At 38.3% G+C, this 23,147-nt stretch overlaps 3 protein-coding genes across 7 annotated transcripts in view; 1 reads left to right on the plus strand and 2 right to left on the minus strand.

Moving 5' to 3' along the window:
* Positions 1–7,352, plus strand: LOC148864544 (nuclear factor 1 A-type protein (DUF1005)). 2 transcript variants are annotated; one of them, XM_088976997.1, is made up of 4 exons: positions 1–713; positions 2,781–3,547; positions 4,178–4,870; positions 7,054–7,352. In XM_088976997.1, exons 2-3 carry the CDS (start codon positions 2,937–2,939, stop codon positions 4,860–4,862), a joined length of 1,296 nt encoding a protein of 431 aa, XP_088833123.1. In that variant the 5' UTR covers positions 1–713; positions 2,781–2,936; the 3' UTR covers positions 4,863–4,870; positions 7,054–7,352. The 2 variants fall into 2 exon arrangements, with proteins under 2 accessions (XP_088833123.1, XP_088833124.1); XM_088976998.1 differs by having other exon boundaries at positions 169–713; positions 2,764–3,547.
* Positions 1,012–2,499, minus strand: LOC148864545 (NDR1/HIN1-like protein 12). The gene has a single exon (XM_088976999.1). It carries the CDS (start codon positions 1,805–1,807, stop codon positions 1,208–1,210), a length of 600 nt encoding a protein of 199 aa, XP_088833125.1. The 5' UTR covers positions 1,808–2,499; the 3' UTR covers positions 1,012–1,207.
* The window catches only part of LOC148864546 (uncharacterized), a 25,483-nt gene continuing 9,639 nt past the window's right edge, over positions 7,304–23,147 (minus strand). The window contains exons 3-7 of one of the 4 annotated variants that reach the window (XM_088976996.1): positions 21,225–21,332; positions 18,986–21,129; positions 18,749–18,809; positions 18,355–18,514; positions 7,304–7,383 (exon numbers count right to left, since the gene is read on the minus strand). In XM_088976996.1, coding sequence (XP_088833122.1) covers positions 18,356–18,514; positions 18,749–18,809; positions 18,986–21,129; positions 21,225–21,332 — 2,472 coding nt within the window. In that variant the 3' untranslated portion in view covers positions 7,304–7,383; position 18,355. Of the gene's footprint in view, positions 7,384–9,155; positions 9,490–9,564; positions 10,264–18,354; positions 18,515–18,748; positions 18,810–18,985; positions 21,130–21,224; positions 21,333–23,147 lie in introns of those variants that run through there. The other 3 variants (XM_088976995.1, XM_088976994.1, XR_016109716.1) reach the window with 3 other exon arrangements.

Genomic DNA, 23,147 nt, shown 5'->3' on the forward strand with positions numbered 1-23,147 from the left:
AACGTGGGATGAGAATTGAGAAACTCGAATGCTCGATTACAGCTGTATTCGATTTCCGGGACCCCTCTCTCTGTTCTTCCATTTTTTCTGTTTTTTATTTTTAATTAATTAATTAATAAAAAACTATTTTCTTCTATAATTTTTTGTTATCTCTTCCTTCTTTTATTTCACATTCCAGGCTTTTCTGTCGTTGTCGTCAGTCGTCTCCGTCCTCCTCTCTCTCGCTCACTCGCTTGCTTTCTGCATTCCTCTTTTGTCTTCCGTGAATGCGAAGCTTTGTAGTGTTTCTAGGAGGATTTCGGTGACCGGAGGTACAGTCGGTGTGAGAGAGCCTAGGGTTTATCAGTTGGTTTGGGTTGAATTGTTCGAGATCTTCAACTGTTTCTCGGCTCAGATTTTGGCTTTTGTGAGACTAAACTGTGTCCACGTGAAAGTTGTTCTCTTTAAGATCTTTTAGACTTTAGAGGTTTCTTTTGCAGGATTTAAGCTGCAATTCTATCATCTCGAGTGGATTTTGCCAAAAAAACGCAGTTCTTTTTCTTTCCACTTCCTTAACTGTCTTCCTCGAGAATTGCTTCTTTTCATCTTCTTTTCTTCTTTTCTGGGGGAAGCTTCTGCTGTGTGTCTAGCGATTTGAGCTCTAGGTTTTCTAGTTTGCGCCGGGGTGGCGTTGGTGGTGTTGATTAGAGAGAAAGCTTAAGCTTCATGTAAAGGTCCGCCTCTGCTCCTTTACTCTTTATATGTTTTATATAAATTCTTTTCCCTGCTTTCCCCCTTTCATTCTCTCAGTGTACAGTTTATGCATAATGGGTTACTTTAATTATTGCACTTGCCTTTTGCTTTTTATTTTAGCTTTTCTTGATTATTTCTATGCAAGTTGAGTGATTGATGGATGAACTCAGAGAAATTTTGACTAAAAAAGTTAAAGAAAAACTGTGTTTTGTCTTCCATGGTGAGTGAGAAACCACTCATTTTGTGCTGCTTTTGATCCCAAATATTCTATACAGAATATAAAAACCAAAAACGAGTTTATTTGCTTCTTGTTATTTACAATTCTTGTGTATCTTCTCTGCAAGCTATGGTTCTAGAATCCCAGATGACAAGAGAACAAGAAGAACATTGGAAAGAAGAAAGTATACAGGAGAAAAATATGACCTATAATAAGCAATAAAAAAATTAAATAGGAAAGCATAATTGAATCCTTGAATTACTGAGACCTGGAGCTACAATGTGGTGGGTTTAGACTGCTCCCGTTCGATGGAAAGAAGTGCAGTTGGCAGGCCATGTGACCCCAGAACTTAACAGACCCTAGAACTCCTACCCTCCACCGGGCCCTCACATCGCCTTTCAGATCAAATGATATCTTGTTCCGCTTCAATGACGCATCGACTTCCTCCATCCCCTCCGGGGCTAATGGGATTAACGACGACTGGACGAGGTAAGGAAGGTCAAGAGAGCTGTTCTTGGGTACATCAAAGGGGACAGCTGTCAATTGAGCTATTTTGATCCCATTGAAAGAGAGAAACAAGCTCAAGTCTGAGAAGGTTGCATGAGCCTTGGCGTTGTCATTCTCTGCCTTAATGGTGATACTGATCTGGGTATCCATTTGTCCAGTCTCGTGGTAGCCTAGCTTGTCCATATGAGCTTGTGTGACGCTTATGGAGGGTACCCTTGGTCGGATGATCAAATAGCCAATGAACACAACCAGGCCTGTGACTATCACTGCAATGGCTACAATGGTGCAGATGATGGCAATAAACCAGATAACGGGACTTGTGCGTCTATGCAATAGCTTTCGCTGCTGCATTGGGGAGTGGTGGTGGTGGTGAGAGTCCTGCAAAAGACAACATTCGGGGAGTGTGTAGGTTTTTCAATTTTATGTTGCAGCACCGGATTTAGATCTTGGGAGCTTGGCAAGAGAGTTACCTTGGATTCTAAATTCTAATTGGTGGGGGAGGTTTTGGTATCTTCCTTGCCTTGTGTGAAAGCGACTGCATTCTTTTATGAGAAAAGGGTCTATTTTAGGAATCTCACTCACTTTATCATGGTGTAAAGAAAATACCAAACTTGCACTGCTATATATAATATACCACTTCTTTCCTTTTTCTTTTCTTCTTTGTATATCTGATTATTTTCTTACCACTTAAGTTGGGTTGTAGAATAAGTAATCTTTCGGTAGATATCTCCATACTCGAGATCTTGTGCACTTCCCATGTTGGGCAAGTGTTCCATCTTCCAATTGGAAAGATTGGACAGTAGAGACAACTCCTGACAAAAAATTTGATAACAATCAAGAACCAATCAGTTGATTTGGGAAAAAAAACTGAAACATTTTGAGAAAAATGTACAGGTGACGAGGGAGAAATGGATTTACTCCTTGTGTAAACGCAAATCTGTAACATTCTTATACTATTACTGGTAAATGTTGCTCAATGAGCCAAAAGTATTTATACTTTTAAAATTATATGGTTCAATAAATTCAATCCAGAAAATTTATCAAAAAAAAAATTCCTATCCAGAAAAGGCAACATTTGGATTGCTTCCAATTTGTAGACCCCGCAGCTAGATCTTTACTTTCTCTTTTAGCATGGAGGGGTGCTTAGAAATGGATTTCTACCTACACAAATGCCGTGCATTTCTTGTGTAATCTTTGATCTTATTTAACAGATTGCTTCCCTTCTCATTGATGGAGAAAGGGCTTTTCTTAGGCACAAAATGGACTCTTATTTATTTTATCTTCTTTTGGATGAAAACTAAAATAAGTAAGATGAAACCGTCAGGTCTTCAAGTCCTGGATGAGCAGCTGAGATGCTTAGTTGGTCCTGATGCACGGCTCGTTCCTCTTCCCCCTGATTGTTAGCTGACTACCTTTGTAGCAGGTCCTCAAGCAATTTAGGGGATAATTTCTAATTAATGGGGAAAGACTTGTGACCTGTATGGATCCCCAAGCTTTTGTGAGGCTGTCAATCGGATCCCTGGGGCTGAGAATCACAGCGTCAGCTGCTAAGGCAGGGCAATCTGGAATCCATGCATCCTCTTCTCCATGTTCATGTGAGATACGTCTACGAGGCTTTCCTGTTCAGACTGCATCAGTTCCGTTAATCTCATCTGCCGAGGCCACACCTGACCCTCATAGCATTGCTACAAGCTTCTATCTTGAAGAATCTGATGTTAGAGCACTGTTAGCACCAGGCTGTTTCCATCCATCTAATGCCTATTTAGAGATTGCTGTTTTTACTGGGTGGCAGGGATTCCATTGTGGTGTCAGCAGCAAGAAGCAGCTGATTGGGACATTTAAGTTGCAGGTCAGTCCTCAGTGGGGGGAAGGGAAGTCATTGTTACTTCACCATGGGTGGACTAGAATTGGGAAAAACAAGCAGGCAGATGGTAAACCAAGAGCCGAGCTGCATCTAAGAGTGAAGTTGGATCCAGATCCCAGATACGTTTTCCAGTTTGAAGATCAGACAACATTGAGCCCCCAAATAGTTCAACTTAGGGGAGCTGTCAAGCAGCCCATTTTCAGTTGCAAGTTCAGTCGTGACAGGAGGTAAGAATTAGCTATTGATCTTTTCCCTTCTCACAAGTAGCATTGTCATCAGAAAACATATCAAAATCACCTAATTCAAAATGGGAAGAAGAAACAAATGGCACATAAAAATCCAGATAAGCATATAGAAGTGTCAACTATAATCTGCATAAATTGGTGGTTTCTTCACCAATACCATTACCATCTTCATAATCGGTTCCTCCATCATACTGTCTAAATGGTTATCGAAACTAGGTTGTTGAATGTGCTGCTATCATGGGCTTCCCTGGACCATTCAGTATGTTAGAATATTGGTCAATGAGCCAAGTCCTCCAAGTAATTGGAGATTTATATGAGAATATTTTGAAGATTAATTTGTTTGGTTAGTTGTTTTGAGGCCATGGTGGTCGAGGTGGTCCACTAGTTTAATCAATGAATATGTATTGTGAAGGAGCCACCGTTCTTCATGGTGAGAGCACAGATCAGTTGTCACAAGTAGTACATTACCTTGTATTATTGTGCTTCTCTGGACTTTGAACTTTGAAATTTATGCTAATGTAGTCCTTGAAGTTTCACTTTGACAACAGTAACATCACTAATGTCATGGGTCTCAGACGGATTTATGCTTTTCGTTTGTTGTTGAAATAACAGGGCATCTCAGCTGGACCCGATGAGCAATTACTGGTCAAGCACCAGAAATGGGATGGACGAAGAGGCTGAGAGGAGAGAAAGGAAAGGATGGAAGGTGATGATTCATGATCTCTCTGGCTCAGCAGTTGCTGCTGCCTTTATGGCAACCCCCTTTGTACCATCAACCGGCTGCGATCGTGTTGCACGGTCCAACCCTGGGGCCTGGCTAATTGTCCGTCCAGATGCCTGTATGCCCGAGAGCTGGCAACCTTGGGGCAAACTTGAAGCATGGCGTGAGCGAGGAGGCATTAGAGATTCAATATGCTGTCGTTTTCACCTCCTCTCCGAAGGTCAGGAGGGGGGTGGCCTACTTGTATCAGAGAAATTGATTAGTGCTGACAAAGGTGGGGTGTTTGTCATAGACACAGATAGGCAGACACCGTCGGCAACGCCAGTGCCAAGTCCAAGAAGCAGTGGGGACTTCGCATCCCTGGCACCCATTGTGGGGGGTTTTGTGATGAATTGTAGGGTGCAAGGAGAAGGGAAGAGTAGTAAGCCGTTGGTGCAACTTGCCATGCGGCATGTGACATGTGTTGAGGATGCAGCCATCTTTATGGCGCTCGCCGCAGCTGTCGATCTCAGCGTCGAAGCTTGCAGGCCATTCCGTAGGAAGTCTAAGAGGGGGACCCGCCATCATTTACAATGAAATGAAAGGTGATTCATTCCTATATTTTATTCCCCACATTCTTGCATAAGAACTTGAGTTGCTTGCTTTTAACATAGTTTTGGACATAGCACCCCATCTTCATCTCTCCATGCCAAGCACTGTCGTTGCGATTTGCAAGGACGTAAGAAAATGCTTTGGGAGGGGTGAGCTGAACCTTCACCTAATTGGTTCAGCTGCTTTCAAGCGCTCTTGATAAGCTATTGATTGATACAGGGTGAGGTAGACAGCCTTTCAAATTACTTGCTAACAGCTGATTTGAACTCCCTGGAATTTTTTCCTCAGAGCGTTCCTTACACCGACCTCACAGACACATCATTGGGAACATCTTCCCTGAATAATAATATATAGAAGAACTAGAGATATTCCCAATCTACGGCTGGAACATGATCTGAGGAGCTGATCCGGACTCACATATCTTATAGGCTGGTTGTGTGGGTCCACCTCAGAAAGTCAGAAGCCATTCCACTTCAGTCCTCCCAAACAGGCATACTACTAAGCTTTACTGTAAAGCCTTTTTTTTTTTTTTTTTTGGCTGAATGAGCTATTTGAGCTTTGGTTTTTCACCAAGCATACGGATATGGTTCTTAATTTGTCAAGAAACTAATTAAAAGGACGACAAACCAACTAGAAATACTTCAGTTAATAGTTAACTCTAGATTGTTTAAAGTACTAATGATGAGGCTCTCTAGGTTTGGTCATACATTGAGACACAGGCAATGGGTTGGGGATGACTGGGCCTTACCTCTTATCAACTTGGCATTGTCATTGACTAATCCAATACCAACCCTACCTCAGTACTTCTGTCCAGATTGAGAAGGTTAGACAGGTTGAACGTTGGGCAATCCACGCTTCAAACTATCCTGGGTTTCCTTGAATGATTCCCCTATTTCTGCCCGTTAACTCTTGCTTTCTATGATCATTTTGGCATATTATTCGTATTCAGATTTCAGAACATTATCTCTGAATTTGGCACACTGCATCCGTGCACTGGGAACATCTCCCCATGATAAGTACGGAAAATGTTCCCAATTCCCAGTTGGGATGTGTTGTAGGGTGTGCTCCATGAGAAGCCTCAACCTGAAGGACATGGTGAAATGCTAGGCCCACTCTACCTGTTCTCTATCTAAACCAAACATTAGGTTTAACAGATCGATAGACTGCTATGGATTTATTTTGAAACTCATTTCTTTTCTTTTCTTTTTTTTTTTGGTTTTTAAAGCCAAACTCATTTCTTCTATACTTAGTATGATACAAAAAATTATATCAATGCTTGTACAGACGTATAAGAAATAAATATCTTGCATATTTAGTTAACTTGATTTAAATATTTCTTTGTATCAAATAAATAAAATAAATATATTTGAAGGTTTTGGTGCTTATGTATAAATTATAAACGTACAATAAATATTTGGCACACGGATCACCATTTAAATTTGGATGCATCGTGCATGAAAACTTGCAATAATGGGTTCATGCAAGGCTTAACATATCTGACAGATGTCATACAGTACCATACATATCGGCTTTTGAAGTCGCTGATTCTCAGAAAAAAAAAAAATGCATGGTTTGATTGTTTTAATAAGTAATGGCCATATCATTAATTTTGGTAGTTATTGCCAGAAAACAAGTAGAACGAAAGTTGAAATTCCAAGTTGGAAAATACGCTATACGATTTACATTGCACAAGTCGATGTTTTGAACCTTTGGGTTTATGTGCATTTTTACTTTTATACACAAATGTAAATCATAGTTCTTTCATGACAGATAGGTTGATTACATTGACGGGGTGCACATCAACATATACGGTAGTACTCTTCCAAAGTTTAGTAACGAGCTCATGTTAAACATGAGCAAACCATATTAATCATCATTTGAAATGTCGTGGATATTTCAATTCAAAGCGATGATTTTCTTTCTCTACGTACATCAATAGTTATCTATCTGAGCAAGCTTTCTTTTCGTTTTTTTTTTCTCCGTTTCTTGATAAATCTATCTGGACAAGTTGATGTTACATGAAACATTCGGAAGTATCTTAACGTGTTATACTTGAGCATGAATGTCAACTTTATGCCTGTGATTTCAATTTTCACCTGTTTTTGCTTTTTTTTTTTTCCTTTTCTTCCTTTTACCTGTTTGCTCATAGATTCCATTTGGTGAAAAATTCTTGCAGTTGCAGAGACAAAAATCATGAAGGTCGTACATAATATAAGAAACTGGTTCTAACTTCTAAGTTCTAATGGAGAGGCAGCTCTGTCTTGATCTAGTTACGATTGGTGTGATGCTTTTGTCTCCTGCCAAATGTAAGGAAAATTGGGTCAAGGAATGTTGGAGTGGAAACATGTAATTTCTCTACCCCGAGAGACTTGATGCTTGTAAATGGAACTTGTTTTATTGATCGATAAAAGCAAACCAAACCTTCTCTTGTTGTACACAAGAACATTTCAAATATGCTGCTCTTCGTGATAGCAATCTTCTTGAACCAAAATGATCCATTATTTTGCTGCTTGATGAAACAAAAGAAGCCATTTCTTAAAAGAATCAACAACAAAGGGCTAAACACAAAAGATCGGTCAGATATGAGCTAATAACACAAGGTTAAATTTAAATTTACTACTATTTGTTGTTATTGTTATTATAAAAAGATAGGCTTATTATTGATCAAAAAAAAAAAAAAGATAGGCTTATTAGGTTGAACGACACCCATTTTTTTCACGTCCAAGGATGGTGTGGAAATTCAAACTGCCTATAACCATGTGGTAATTTAGCCGGTCATCAGCCTTGTGTCAAACACTGGAGAGCTATGCTGAGCTGCTGCTTCTTTTCCTTTCTACTATTGCTCAAACATTTGTGATCTTAACTTTCTTTTTATGGAGACCTCTCGAAGTAATATCAGCTATTCCAAGGCCAATGTTCTAAATCTTGAAACACAGCATAGGGATTTGAAAAGGCAATTTTTTAATATGCATGAATATAGTGGAAAATTTAAGAATATGCATGGATATGTTAAAGAAACTCCGATATATAAAAAATATATATATACCAATTACAAAATAAAATAAAAAGGTAAAGCTTTGATGACTATGAATGAGGTAACTTGATTAATCCACATCAATAATCACCAAAGAAAATTTTGGTGGGATAAGTAGCACCGAAAGGGCTCTAGCTTTAAGGAGAGAGAGAATTAATAAATCCCTCCTAGCCAAGCTAGTTTTTTCTGAATAATGATCTTTAGGCTTTGTGCTCTCATATTTTGGGTTCAAAATATCTATTAGTCAGATTGAAATTTCCAAGGAAAATCAGTGCTTCTAGTTCTCCTTGATGTTAATCTTTAAAAACTGCTACTTATCGGGAAAAAAAAAAAAAAAAAAAACTCTTCAATGCATTCTAAGATTAATCATGATTAATGCTTTCACTTTCTTAAAATGTCCTCTAAATTGTGATCAAGTATATTTAAAGTTGTTGGAACTCATTAATTCTTATCATTGGATGTTGGAAATTTGGAATAGATCCAAATCAAACAATCTTTCAGCAAACGAAGTTTATTTTGAAAACTGGAGTTGGTGGGTTAGGTGGGAGGGGGGGGGGGTTGTTCTATCTTATGATCTCTGTAGAAGTAGGCTATTTTCTACCTTACTTTAAAGCATGGTCCAGCATGTAACTCTACTTTTAAAGCAAAGTTTTATATTGTTGAGGGTGGACAACTAAAATTAACTTATCCAACTCAACATCTCTGAGTAACATTCTTCTTCTCTTTGACCTCTTATTTCTTCTAAATTTTGCTTTATTTTGCTTATTTCAATTTACAAGTTGGTGTCAGAACAGGAAAACTTTGTCTTCTTATTGCTCGAGTGGGCCTTTGTTTTTTACTCTGTATAAGTGACCAGGGGTTGAACTAAAGACTAATTAAAAAATCCTACTATTTGATGTATGGAGATTTTCGTAAGGTTAAGATGACATTCAAATGAAGTCTATTAACTTTCCTGCTATATTTTAACGGAAAAAAAAATGATCCAAGTGTTTTGATAATGGAGAACAGTGGCAGAGATGTATGCATATGAGACTGATTTGAAAGATATTTTCTGATACTCTATTCCGCTAGTACCCTCAACACTCGTCCAATCCATTCTATTCTTCCACAGTTAATTTAGTATGCAATGGAACACTTATTCATTGAACATGTATTGGTAATTGGATAGTCTTTATTTTTTCCGTAAATAAATTCTAAATTTGAAGAGTAGATTATGCACATTTGAACTGACAATGGCTTGAAGAGGCACGAATGTGCATAAGCACACTTTTGAAGAGAGTAGTTCCAGTTTTTGTTTCCAAGAGTTCATTGTTCTAATTTTTTGTTTACAAGTGTTGCAGAACATTCATAAACAAAACCAGTCTCCATTGCATTCTGTTAGTTTGATCGACTCATCATCTGTTTTTTATTTTTTTTCCTCATGTCTAGCCTATTACATTTAAAATAAAAAATGTGGCCTGGAGCACTTTTATTGGATGTCACAAGGGTGTTGTCGTCGCAGACTCGCAGTTGGTCCCGGTTTTGCTTCCGCAAGGGATCTCCATGTGAATGGTGTTGAATTTGACTGTTCCTGCCTTCCTGGTTAATGTAAATTTGTATGTGCTGAGAGGTTTTCAGATAACTTTTTCGCAAAATAACTGAAATAAGCCTAAATTGCCTTTTTTAATGAGTAAAAACAAAGTTTATTAATAACTGAAAGCTTTACAAACATCCCTTAAGGAGGCACGAGACGCCACCCCTCCCAAAAAAGCATATTACATTTGAACCCAATACAAACAATTTTTATTCAGCCAATCACCCCTAGCTAAAACATCCACCATTCAATTAGCTGATCTTCTCACCCACTATTTCTTCACATTCATGTTTCTGGTAAGCCATTTAAATTTCTTGATCTAATTCATATATCACCAAATTATAGAATATGGTTCTGTCAACCATCCCACCACCAGTTTTTAGTCCCCTTTAATCACTACATTTGAGAGACTTAGCTCACTTGCAATCTGTATGTCTTGTATTGCAGCTATCAATTCATCTCTAGCAAAAGACCCATCCCCAATGAGCCGGAGTATAAAGTAATAACATTACCTTTGGTATTTCTCGTTACTCCTCTTATACTAGGACCAGAATTACCTTGATTGCTCCCATCGAAGTTTAACTTAGAAAAACATTTTGGACGAGGCGACCAAACCTGAATTAACCCTTTGCTTCATCTAGCCATCACTTCACAGTTTCTCCAAATTTCATCAGATGAAAACTGTGAAAGAGTCCAATGTTCTAATCCAGTGGATCGCTCGGGCCAATACACAAACTCTTCTTTACTCCTCTCCTTTTCTGTGAAATTGCCTTTGTAACCTGGTAATATTTTACTAAAGTTGAACTAAGAGCAGTTTGAAGAATATTGAGATGTTGTGGATGCAATGTTACAATTCCTTGAGTTAAGGAGAATGTTGAAAGACCTTAATAATGCTTTCATTATCCTTGCTCCTAAAAGAAAATGCCTAGACAGAATCTCTCAACTCTGTTCTACCAGTCTTTGCAAAACATCATATAAAATAATTGCAAAAAAAAAAATGTCCTTACAAATTGCTTGAAAGTTGAAACTTGCTTTGGATGGCCTAATTAGTCCTTACTATAGTTCTACTATTTTTTGACACAGGTAGGTTTCAGACAATATTTTACTAGCTTAGCTATTTATGAAAAAATAATTACTATCTTAGTAAATGTACTTTACTAGCTTAGCTATTTATGAAAAAATAATTACTATCTTAGTAAATGTACCAAGTCTATGAACTTGTGGAATTAAAAATTAAACGAGGTTGTTTGTTCTATTCATTTTCTTTTCTTCCCCTTCCACCTTTCCCCTGCTTTCATAGTTCAATTTTTAATGCCTCTGTTGTAAAAAGTCGAATATTGTCTACCCAAATAAATGAATGAATAATGCACTGATGTATGCTTCTTCAGAGTTCAATATCAAATAGTAAACAATGGTGTACGATTGTTCATTTCAGGTTTCTATGCTTAGAACCAAACATATGTAATTGTTTATTTCATAATCAATGCTAATTATTCAACAGAGTTATTTCACCAAAAAACTAACGAAGTTAAACTTTAGCATTTTCTTTATTGCATACTAATAGAAGGGTACGTGTTATGCACTTGTGCAGGGTGCATAGTAAAAAGATGAAAAGACATTAAAATTTTAAAGATTTGTTAACTATACTTTTTAAGGATTCAAAGATTAAAATATTTGTACAACTATTGTTTGTATACATTATTATTATAGGATCCTATTTATAATATTCTGATTTTTTATGGACTGGACATGAAGTCAGGGCAAGCTTACAAACCCCCTATGGTTGGGAGAAAGCTTAGATGATCATCATCATCATCATCATCATCATGCTTTGCTAAACAATGACCTCTTCTTTTATGGTAAAATGTCAAATTGAAAAGAATGAAACACAGGTACAAGTTGATCAAGGTGACACAATACTGAAATGCTTATTGGGCCATAGGTCAAACGGTTTTGAAATTTATAACACGTGTAAGTGGTGGCTAGATGGCTAGTTCCTTGATTTTTGACACAAGTCAGGGTTCGGGTCTTACAACTAACATATTATTTATAATATTTGCATGTTTAATCAATATGCATACATATGACCACAATATGCATACATCATAGATTAATTGTAATTATTAAAAAAAAAAACATCATAGATTGATTGTGAAAACTGGCTGTGTTGGTGGAAGCTGGTCGATTTTCAATGGTTCCACCATATTTTGGTGGAATACTAAAAAACTGGAATGACTTTTGGTTCCCAGGTTTTACGGCCCAACCGTCCAGCCCAATCCAAGTCAAATTGACCGGTGTCACTTTTTGAGGCTTTCAGCATGTGGCACAGGTGGAATGACCAAAACTCCATTCCACCCATATCATAGTATTTGCCCATACTCACATAATATATCTAACAATATAGACCCAATACCTAAGGGTGCAAGTTGGGTCAGGTTAGGTGAGGTTGAGATCAATCCAGACCCAACCCGAATTAACCCTCCAGTTGGCCAAACTTCTCTACTTCCTTTTTCCAAATGCTCTTATTTCGAAACTCAATGGCTGAGATCAATTCAGTTTTAGCATTACTATATGTAGAAGAACAGAGTTATCATGCTTTTAAAAAAGTGTCAATAAACTTAAACCTGTAGACATACAAATATACATACAAACATATAGATAAATACATGGTACTTAACATAAATATATGTTTACATATGAATATGAAGCTAAGTTGGGCTCAGGTTGGTCAAGGCCTCAACCCTAACCCAACCAAAAATGACGTCAACTTCACACTTTTAAACCCTAACTCTAATCCAAACTTCAACACAGCCCAACTTTTTTTCTGGTTGGGTTCAGGATAACACGACCCAACTTGCAACCCTACCAATATCAACATAGTGGGTGTTCCATCTCTCAAATAAACTGTCATTAATTCCTATATTCAAAACTGTCATTATTTCTAGAGGAATATGAGGTGTACGCTTCCTTTACACTTTATACAAGAGGCTTACACCTCTTATGCTTTTGTATTTATGCCACTTTTTTATAATAAAATGCTATAGATATATGTGGGGTAACCATTTTATCGTGTTTCCCCATTATATATTAACATAATCCAGAAAATGATTACCAAAAAAACATAATCAAAGGATGAAAACCCTTCAAATTTGTTTAATATAAGTATTATGGAAATTCCATAGTATGTATTTGGTGGCTCCATACACCCGTCAAGCTGTCACAGTCAAAAATAGGCCCAGTCTATCTATGCTTTGTAGGCTGCATTGAGTAGCATTATCATAAATTCTGCAATGACTTTTTGGCTATTCTTCACACAAAATTTGAAAAGCTTAGTGTCCTCTTTGAGGAGGGGTGATAGATCTCCTCGTGTGCCTACCCATGGCACTCACAAAGATCACACATCCCCTCACAAGGTGGCCCTAGTTAATGGCAACATGACTACCAGAGTTCTTCATGGGCATACACATGCTCATGGGGACAGTGCATGGGTTGGCACTACACCTTGTGCATAAAAGGGAGGCTTGGCATGAGGGTTGGCCATATTCGTGCCCCAGCTTTGTCAACTCCACGTCCAGGCAGATCAAGCTATCCCCTGTCCCAGAGCTTGGGTGTATTCTGGGCCCATTGGTAGTTTAGCTCATCATCGGAACTATCCCCCTTAGGGCCCATAAGTGGTGCCTCCCATGGAACAACCTGAGCTAGAGAATTCACCCACCCATGTGCAATGACATAATGATCCAGTGCCGCTGACCTTGATGGAGCCATCAATGGGCCTACACTTGGTCCTTACAACACAAAGGCTTGTTCTGGCCACCCAAGCTTGGACGTCACATGGTCTTCTTTCACTACCAATGCCTAACCTTGTGACAGATGGTATTAGAGACATAAGTGGCACTCAATCCAAACAACAAAGCCACTTCGAGGGTAACAGCATACAACCAGTCTAAAGCAGCACATCATCAGCAATAACAAATGTGGGGTGTGATCCATTTACACCCACTCATTGGGTTCGAGTCGAGGTGGCAACTGGACGAGTTTGGGTTGAGCATCAACCCAACCCGTCCAACCCACTGACCCATTTAGAGAAAATTAAATGGGTTGGGCTCAACCCCAACCAGCCTTGACCCAACCCAACCTGTCTGCCCCATTAATCCTATACATACATAAATTACATAAAAATATAAAATAAATTGCGGAAAATACAAAATTATAAAAAACACAAAAAATACAAAAGAACAAAAATTACAGGAAGCATAATAAAATTATAAACAAACATATAAAATAAAAAACAAAAAACTGCAAGAAAAATACAAAAAAATATATAAAACACAGAAAATGAAAAAAAAAAAACTAACAGAAATTAGAGAAATGTATAACAGAAATGATAACCAAACTTGGAAAATGAAAAGCAAACCAAAAATTACTGAAAAATATAACACAAATTATAAAAAAGAAAACGAAAAAATAAATAAAATTTAAGGAAATTACAACTATTAACTAAGGTTTGCTCTTTCGACGTGACTGCAACTATTAACTAAGGTGTGTTTTTTCGGCATGACTGCAACTATTAACCAATAGACATGCCATGAGTGGTGCTGAAAGTTCCTCCTCTGATGCCAATAATTTTGCTACAATCGCCACCACACAACATCAAATTCTTTCCCATGTTCCCTGCTCCCCAATTTTCAGCTGCCTTTTCCAAGTAGCAATACTTTGTCTTCTTCAAATTAACTTTAAAAAAAATATTAAATCTGATTAAAAAACATTCTAATAAAAATTTGAGCTTTCAAACAAGAGGTTTTGTAGGACAATGATTGTTACAATGAAGCATATATTTTAATTTCAGAATGTTGGGCGTAGTGTGATTAGTGATGATGGAAGTCAAGCGATGCCCTTTGCAAGGACTCTGAACCATTGAGACTGAGACATTGGAGGGATATTTTCTGGTTAGGAATATTCATTGTGCATTTGATCAGACTAGGCTTTGGTCTTGCCATTCTTGGAATCAATAGATTTAAGAGAGCACATAGGCTTAACATTGACAGGTACATAGACAGGATACTTGACAATCAGGCTGGATTTACTGAGATATTGGCCCTTGTATGTTGTGGCCAGATTGGAAACTTTCCGTTACAGGAAATTTAATGTTTTGATGCAAAAATGGAAAAAAATCAAGGTGTACTTCTCTCCTCTGTTTTTTGCTCCTTTTCGTTGCTTGGTATCTGGTCTTGCTTTAATAAGAAAACTCTGTCACTTGGTTCAAAGTAATGAACCAGAGGGGGGGTGTAGAAAACCTGAAATAGAAAATTAATGGGTTACCTGTTGGATAACCATGACCCAACCCATTAAATATCTTTTTATTGGGCTAACCCACTCACTAGTGACCCAAAACTAAATGGATACAGCCCAACCCAATAATTAATGGGTGGGTTGGGCAGGTTAACAAGTTGGATTGAAAAATTGCCACCCCTAGGTTCAAGTAGGCATGAAGAACTAGCCTGGCAAGAGGCTCTATCTTGAATCCCAATTCCAATGGTCCTATCAATAGACAATTAGACATATGAGCCATTTTCATTCTGCTTGTGCGAGGGCAAATATATGAATCATTTTCACTCGGAAGGCATATTGTAGTGATTTGAGTGGAAGAGTATGTAATGCATGGCTCCTAGATCATGGTTTTATAACAGATGAGTCATTGTTCTATAACCTTGCAAAGACACCATTGGAGTGGGGATGATGGTCCAAAATGGGTTCGTGTTGATGGCTGGACAAAGAATATTACCAAGATGGTGACATTAGCTCCAAAAGGATCCGAAGATCGAAACCATAAATATTGGAATAATAAGAATGTGGGTACATTTAATTGGTGTATGGCAGCAAAGGAACATGATCATGCATTGGTAGACATGTTTAGTACATAAGTAGAACGTCCATGTGCAAGGACGTCAACAACATTTCAACCAGTGCATGATACAGAACTATGGGTAAAAGTTGCCAAGACATAGTACAGAATGCAGTCAAGACCTTGAAGCAAAAGTAAAATTGACCCCCTTTGAAGCGAATCATAGCCCAACACAAAGGTGGTTGTAGTCTCTCAAGGGACACAAAACACAGTGGTCATAGCCATAGTGTGGTTTGAGTAACCCCAATACAGAGAGTGAAATCCGGCATACCATCATGGTGAAATGATTTCTCAAGACATGGATGTCAACAACAGATAAAGACCAGTCCAGCATATTCAATAGCACCATCAAAAAGCTAGTGTCACATGGATTAGGCCTTGATGGCAAACAAAGATGAGTTAACCTCTACAAAGCAATAAAGACACACATGCTTCGAGGGCCATCACACATCATAGCCACAACACAGTTTGAGTAACCCTAGCCTCAGAGGGTGAAGTCCAAGTAGGCCAGTGTGGGGAAATGTTTCATCCCAAACACAGCCAACATGAGCGAGTCCTACGTTGATTAAATAACCTTGACTGCAATAGGAACAGCTAAATTGAAGTACACATGGATATGGCAAAAACAGATGCCCATTCACTGGCCTAGCCATGTCGAGTACAACAATGGATTGTATGGGGGAGCCTGTCATGGTGTAAAACAAGCTTAGTCTACCTATGCTTGGTGGCCTATGTTGAGTTGCATTATCATAAATTCTACATTTTGCTTTTTCGGCATCGTTGATGTATTTTCACTCAAAGTCAAGAAAAGCTAAGTGTCCTCTTTGAGGAGGGGTAGACAACCACCTCAGGTGACTATCCTTGGCATTCCAGAAGACCACATCCCCTCACAAGGCAGCCCTAGTTAATGGCTACTGCGGATCCTCATGGACACACGCTCATGGGAATAATGCATGGACGGGCACTACATCTTGTGCATAAGAAGAAGTCACCTCATGGACATAACCATATCCGTGCCCCATCATTGTTAACCCCATGTCTAGACAAAGCAAGCTATCCCTTGCCATAGAGCTTAGGTGTGTTCAAAGGCCCAACAATTGCTTAGCATAGTCATTGTCAAAACAGCACCCTTTGGCTTTGGCATGTAAAAGATGCCTTCCATGAAACAACCTAAGTTAATAAAGTCACCTTGTCCCTGTGCAATGAGGTCATAATCTAGTGCCACTGACCTAGGTGGAGCCATCAAAGGGACTACACTTGGCCGTTATAACACAGAATGCTTGTCCCAGCCACCCAGGCTAGGACACCACTGGTTTATTCCGCTACTAAAGTCTAACCTCATGACAGGGGGTACAGTCACCTTGTCCCTGTGCAATGAGGTCATAATCTAGTGCCACTGACCTAGGTGGAGCCATCAAAGGGACTACACTTGGCCGTTATAACACAGAATGCTTGTCCCAGCCACCCAGGCTAGGACACCACTGGTTTATTCCGCTACTAAAGTCTAACCTCATGACAGGGGGTACATGTCCCCCACGTGTAAAACATCCACACAAGACTTACGTGTATGCCTCCCTGTGAGGACCATACCTATTGCATCTAAACTACGTGTCACACCTCTACGTTTCAAAACATTGACCAGAATCTAGGTAGGGATGGCAATTCTCCCCATTTCCCTGATCCCCATCGGGATCCGCCCCGAATGGGGCGGGGATGGGGATGATTTTCCCCCACGGGGACGGGGATGGGAAATTTTCATCCCCGTTAGCAGGGACGGGGAGAGCACTCCCCGCTCCGCGGGGACACCGATCCCTGCCCCGTGGGATCCCCACTAATATATATGTATATATGTATGCATACGTTATATATGTATATATTTACTCGTACATCTATATATTAATATTTTTAAAAATATGGTTGAATCTTTTCTAATAGGATTGTAAGTTTTAATTATTTTAATTTTATTTTTTTAAATAATAAAAAAAAACAAATGGTTAACATTATAAATCAAGAGGAATGGAGATCACGGGGATGGGGATTTTCGTAGGAACTACATCATGCTTTACCTAGTTGTCATAATTGCATAAGCTTTGGATTTTAAACTTTAGACATTGTCTCTTCTTGGAGGATGTCTATCAAAAAATTTATGAAAATTAATTGATTATTAAATTTATAAATTATAAACATTAACAAAAAATAATATTATTTTCTAGGGACTAAGATACATATTCATAAACTACAAAATCTTCTATGTATATACCCTATTTATATCATCCAAGACTCCAATTATTGATAAAAAAGACTCCAGTCTAGTGTTCAAAACGTATCCTGTCACATATATTAAAATTGAATATCTGATACTCTTTGTGTTACTGATACTTTAAACCATGCAGAATATGTGGTCAGTTGGCATTCCTCCCTTGGAAGAGACACAGAAGAAAGATGACTCTCCACATTGTGAATGACTAAGAAATCTAGGTATAGAACCTCACCCCTGCCAAAGGTTGGGTGAGGTTCGCATCAAGTTCACCCCTACCAAGAATCCATATAGCCAGGACCAACATTGAGTAAACCTGTAAAAGCCTTTAATGTTCTTTAATGGGTAGATGTACCTTTGGGAACTGAGATTCTTATAAGACCGCTCACAGTCAACCACACTTATAAGAAGACAATATCAGTTGCTTAAAATAGCAACACCATCAAGAACAAATGTGAACTATAGACCTCCCCCCCCCCCCCAATAATAAATAAATAAATAAATACAAAAAACAAAATAATCAAGAAAAAGTGAAAAAAAAATGAACAAAAGTTAGAGATATCTACATTTTTTATTATTACCAACAAGGAGATATCTACATTTTAAAGAGATACAACAGGCATGCATGAAATTAGCAGAAAAGAAAACTTTAGAGGTTAAGAAAGCCTTCACCTCTTCTCACCACTAAAGATGTGAATGGAGTTCAGTTACCTTATCTCACTCTTGGGCCTCCCTTTGTCCAAATGTTCCTATATTTATCCTTAAGGTCAACTGGGGTACGAGTTTTATGAAAGACATGGCAGCCAAATTCCAGGATCTTTTTCCATGGAAAACCTTTCCCATCAGTACTTGAAAATCGCTTAACTCCTTCCTGCAAAATTGAAAGCACTCACTGAGATAAACTGACAATTAGCCAAAACACAAGGAAAAAGGATATGCCAAAATCTGGATGATACAACCATACACCCAGCTGGCTAACCACACTATGTTTTCATAAACCAATAGTCTTTCCAAAGCCTCCTAAAAAATATTAGTCATCCAATCAGGTCTGACAGAAAACAACAAAATGATCATGCAACCAAAGTTGGTATCCATGAATTCATACCAGCAGTATTTCCTCCTCTTCAGCTGTCCAAGGATTTTTTGTTCTCCTTAAAGAAGGAAATCTGCAAATCAGCACAAATACAAAGCTTAGTGGCAGCTGCTACTTACAAGCTTAAAGAAGAAAGCCAGCAAATTAGCACAATTATAATTCAAGCATTATAATTGTTAACCCTTTAGGGTTTCTGCATATGGAAATGCACGCAGTTTGGGTGGAATCAGAGAGCAGACTGCTACTTACTTGGGGCTAATTGGCTTCTGATCTCTGCTGGAGTCATTAGAGGAAATATCATCTTCTTCACCCTCAGAAGTTTCTTTTGTGGTAATATTTGGTCGAGAAGAGAATTTACCTTGTAAAACTTGTCTTCTAGTTCGTACTCCAGCAAGTCTCTGACTTAATGACACCATCTCCCTGCGTCTACAGGGTGAATTTTTAGATTTATGCTTCAAATCAGCTTCAACCTGTTTATTATTTTCTTCTCTCCAATCTACAGATTGATGTTTTTCAATCACAACTGCCTTTTCTTTGGTCAAGGAAATATCAGATATCTCATTCATTGCAATTGCTTCTCCATCTCTCACTTGTAAGTCATTATCACTGCATGTATTAGAATAACTTTTGGTCAGATGACATTCCATCACTAAATTATTGTGATTGTCATCAACTTGTTTTGAATCGTCTCCTTCAGTTAGGAAAATATCATTTTTCTCATGGACAGGAGGTGCCTTTCCTCCTTCACAGGGAATATATCCATTTTTATATTCAATAGAATCATTTGCTGCTTCTTGATGTTCCATTGCTTGCACAGATTGCTTATGAATTATCTCTGTCTGATGCCTATTGTCAGGAATATTACGAGGAAAGCCCACTTCTTCAAATCTTCTTGATTGGGTTTCCTCATAATGAATATTTTCAAATTGTTTCTTCAGCTGTTGTTCATTCTTCTCACCTGTAAAGGCAGCAAAAGACTTCCTTGCCAGGGAAATTTTTTTCTTGACATCATGGTATGCAACAATTGCTTCTGCATAAAAGCAGAAGGGACAGTAGAAATTACCATTATTGTCAAAACTTGCTGGGGAACCCAAACAACACTCATGGACAGCCAATTGGCAATTAGTGGCACAACAAATCAATAATTGGCCACCCCTGTTACACTTATTACAGCGTCTCTGTTCTATCCAATCTAATGTGGCCTGAGAATCATGATTGGACATGCTTTGAAAACTCAAAAATCTATATTTCTTCATTGCTATGACCATTTTGTCCTTTAAATCAAATAAAGCAACATTATCATGATTGGCATCACTGCAACTATGTGTTTCAACATGATTCAGATTTTCATCTTTGGTTACAACATTAATTTGGTGGGAACCATTCAGACATGCTTCTAGAGGAATTTTATTACCCTGGGACAGATCATGTGTGTTTTCATCATTATCACTACTTTGCTTCTGTAGGGAAGCATTCTCACAATCATCCTGGAAAATTACAGTTTGTACCATACCATGCACTTGAGTTTCTTTTTCTAATATACCTTTCTCTGCTGATATTAAAAATTTACCGGGAGGATCTTTTTGCACATGTTCATTTTCATACAAAGAACCTGAGTTCTGCTCAATAGACTTGATTTGACCATCTTTGGTTTCCTTAAAGCTATTAGTATTGGCATGACAATCTTCACCATCCACACAAATTCTGCTTTTGTCAGAACAGGGTGCTTGCCCTTCTCTAGAGAGTGCACTCTCCCCCTTTCCACCAACTATACTATCCAAAGCATTGTCATGTAATGTTTTGTTCCTAATTTTGGGTGACAGAGAGCCTGCCCTTGGATCTAGTGACTGGTCTTCACTGGCCTTCATACTCAATTTAGGTCTCTTAGTTGCACGATAGTTGACATCATTAAAGCAAATTGGCTTTTCAGTTAAACATGTTGAGACCTTTTCCTTTGCCATTTCAACTGAGTTCTCTTTTAGTGCCTGGATTGCATCATCACTAGTGTCATGACCCTTTGTAGCTTCATTGAAATCATTGTCATCACAATGAATTCTTTTCTCATCCTTTTCATCCAAGCATGTCAATGGTTTTCCATTGGCCATTTCAATTGAGCTTTCTTTTGGTGACTGGATTGCAACATCATCATTGTCATTCTGCTTTGCATCTTCATTAAGATCACCACCACCCAAATGAATCCTACCCTTATCCTTTTCACCTGAACATGTCACTGCTTTTTCCTCTCCCATTTCAACTGAGCTCTCTCTTGGCGCCTGGTTCATATCATCACTACTGGTGTGCATCTTCGCATCAATATTTTCTTCGTCCAATCCACTCCTTGTCCTCAAGGATGCAGCTAATGGATGAGTACTTTCAACTATTGCATCCTTCAGCTGATTGCAAACAGTACCACGTAAGAATCTCTTGTTGATCTGCAAACAAGTACTTCTCTTTCCATTGAATACAGAAATAACAAAGATAATATTACCTTTTCCAGAACACATTTAGGCAAGCTAGCGCTTTTCTGGGAAATAAACTCTTGAACTTCCTGCTTCAACATCTCTAACCTGGACTTTACCAAGCTGGATTTTGAGGACTGATGATAGATAATAACAATCAATATGAGAAAAGTGACCTCTTAAAGAATAAGAAAAAATAGATTTAATTGAGTGAGTGGTAAAAGTCTGGTAAATGATAAAATAATTACTAGGAAATATTAGAAAGATATTGATCCAAAAAATATTTGGGAAAGTCCTCCCATAAAATAATAAAAAAGAGTATTCAGGAGAGATGGACATACTGTGAGTTTACTCACTGGGTTTGGCTAAGACTGCTGGAATTGTTTGGTGTTAAGTTATGCTTTCCAGCTGATGTGAAGGGACTCATAGGAGCATGGTTCCTAGGAGGATTAAGCAGGGCTGGAAAGGTAGCATAGAGCATCCTCCTCTCAGCAATGTTCTAGGCAGTGTGGGGTGAAAGAAATGGTAGAATCTTCGAAGGGAGTCAGACCTCAAAGGAAGAGGTCCTTAACAAAATTCTGGGGATGGTTCACTCATGATTGGAAAATTACCCTTTATTTAGAAACAGACATTCTTTTTCTTTTTTCGATTTTGATTTCCATTTTGTAAGGAGTGAATAGTTTTTTGTTTTGGGGGTTGGCTGTATTGGGCAGGATTGCACATCCTCTGTTCAGTTTCTCATTGTACAGGGGGTTTATTGCATTTTGGCATTTTGATATAAATGAAATACTTTACACAATTTCAAAAAAAAAAAAAGTAAACTTTATTAGAGAGAAAGGAAAAGGAATAGCAGGGTGACAAGGAATCACCCAGCAATAGCAGACCCAAAAACAACAGACACACCTTAACAAAACCCCTAAAAACAGAGAAAAAAATTATAGACATACCAAAGCTCCTAAGGAAACAAACCCATATCCAAATACAAAAAACACAACAAAACCAACAAGGTCCCTCCCACCAACCCCTAAAGCAAACTAAAGCACACAATAGACTGAATATCCCAGAAACCCAAATCCTGCCAGAAGATACATGTGAAAGACATCCTGGAACCAAACAATCCAGCTGATGAAAAGTTTCACTTAAACTTCATCCATTTTCTCATCTACTATCTAATATAGAAATCTCTTGTCTCATTTGGGTAACTTTCTTTATCTTTCTCCCTTTCTTTTTTAATCTCACTCCGTATACTGCCATCTTCAAACTGGCAAAAACATGTGAAATTTGTCTCTTTTGATTGTTTTTCTGTTTTCTAAATCTTCTTACTGCATTAGGGCATTTCTCCACCCTCGTAGAAACCTCCCTTTGAGCATTAATTCTTTCTAACTCAAGTATGGCATTCTTCTCAAACAATTGATCAGCACTCAGGACTTCTCTTCACTTCCCCTCCTCTACATCTCCAACTACCATTAAACTTCCAATTTCCTTAGTTGTCCCCGAACCAGAATCAGCCGCCCCCCTTAATCTTCTCTTTCGCCTAGAATCTAGTCTCTTCCAAGTTCCAACTATCATTAAAACTTCCAATTTCCTTAGTTGTTCCTGCCCTCGTTTCCACCCAAGGTATGGCTGTGACTTTCCATTTTGGTATTAACTCCTTGTCCTTTGTCTCTGTCCCAGACTCCCAGCCAGCCTTATTGCCACAGTTGCATCCTATTGAAGGGGTGAACAATGGAGGGAAAATAGTTTCACAGGAAGAAGAGGATATGGGAGAGAAAATTTGGAAGCTAATAGAAAATTTTTTGGAAGAAATGAAAAGGAAAGAAGCTGAAACAGGAAGTTGGGGTAGGATTCTAGAGGATGAGAGTGCAGTTGGAAATATGCAGACAGGGGAGGTAGAGAAAGAGGTGAGTAATGAGGAAGACGAGGGAGGAGGATCAAATGAAACTGATAAGGAG

The sequence above is a fragment of the Nelumbo lutea genome, chromosome 3, assembly GCF_056320005.1.
Source record: "Nelumbo lutea isolate HS-2025 chromosome 3, American lotus-T2T, whole genome shotgun sequence".
Classification (NCBI taxonomy): domain Eukaryota; kingdom Viridiplantae; phylum Streptophyta; class Magnoliopsida; order Proteales; family Nelumbonaceae; genus Nelumbo; species Nelumbo lutea.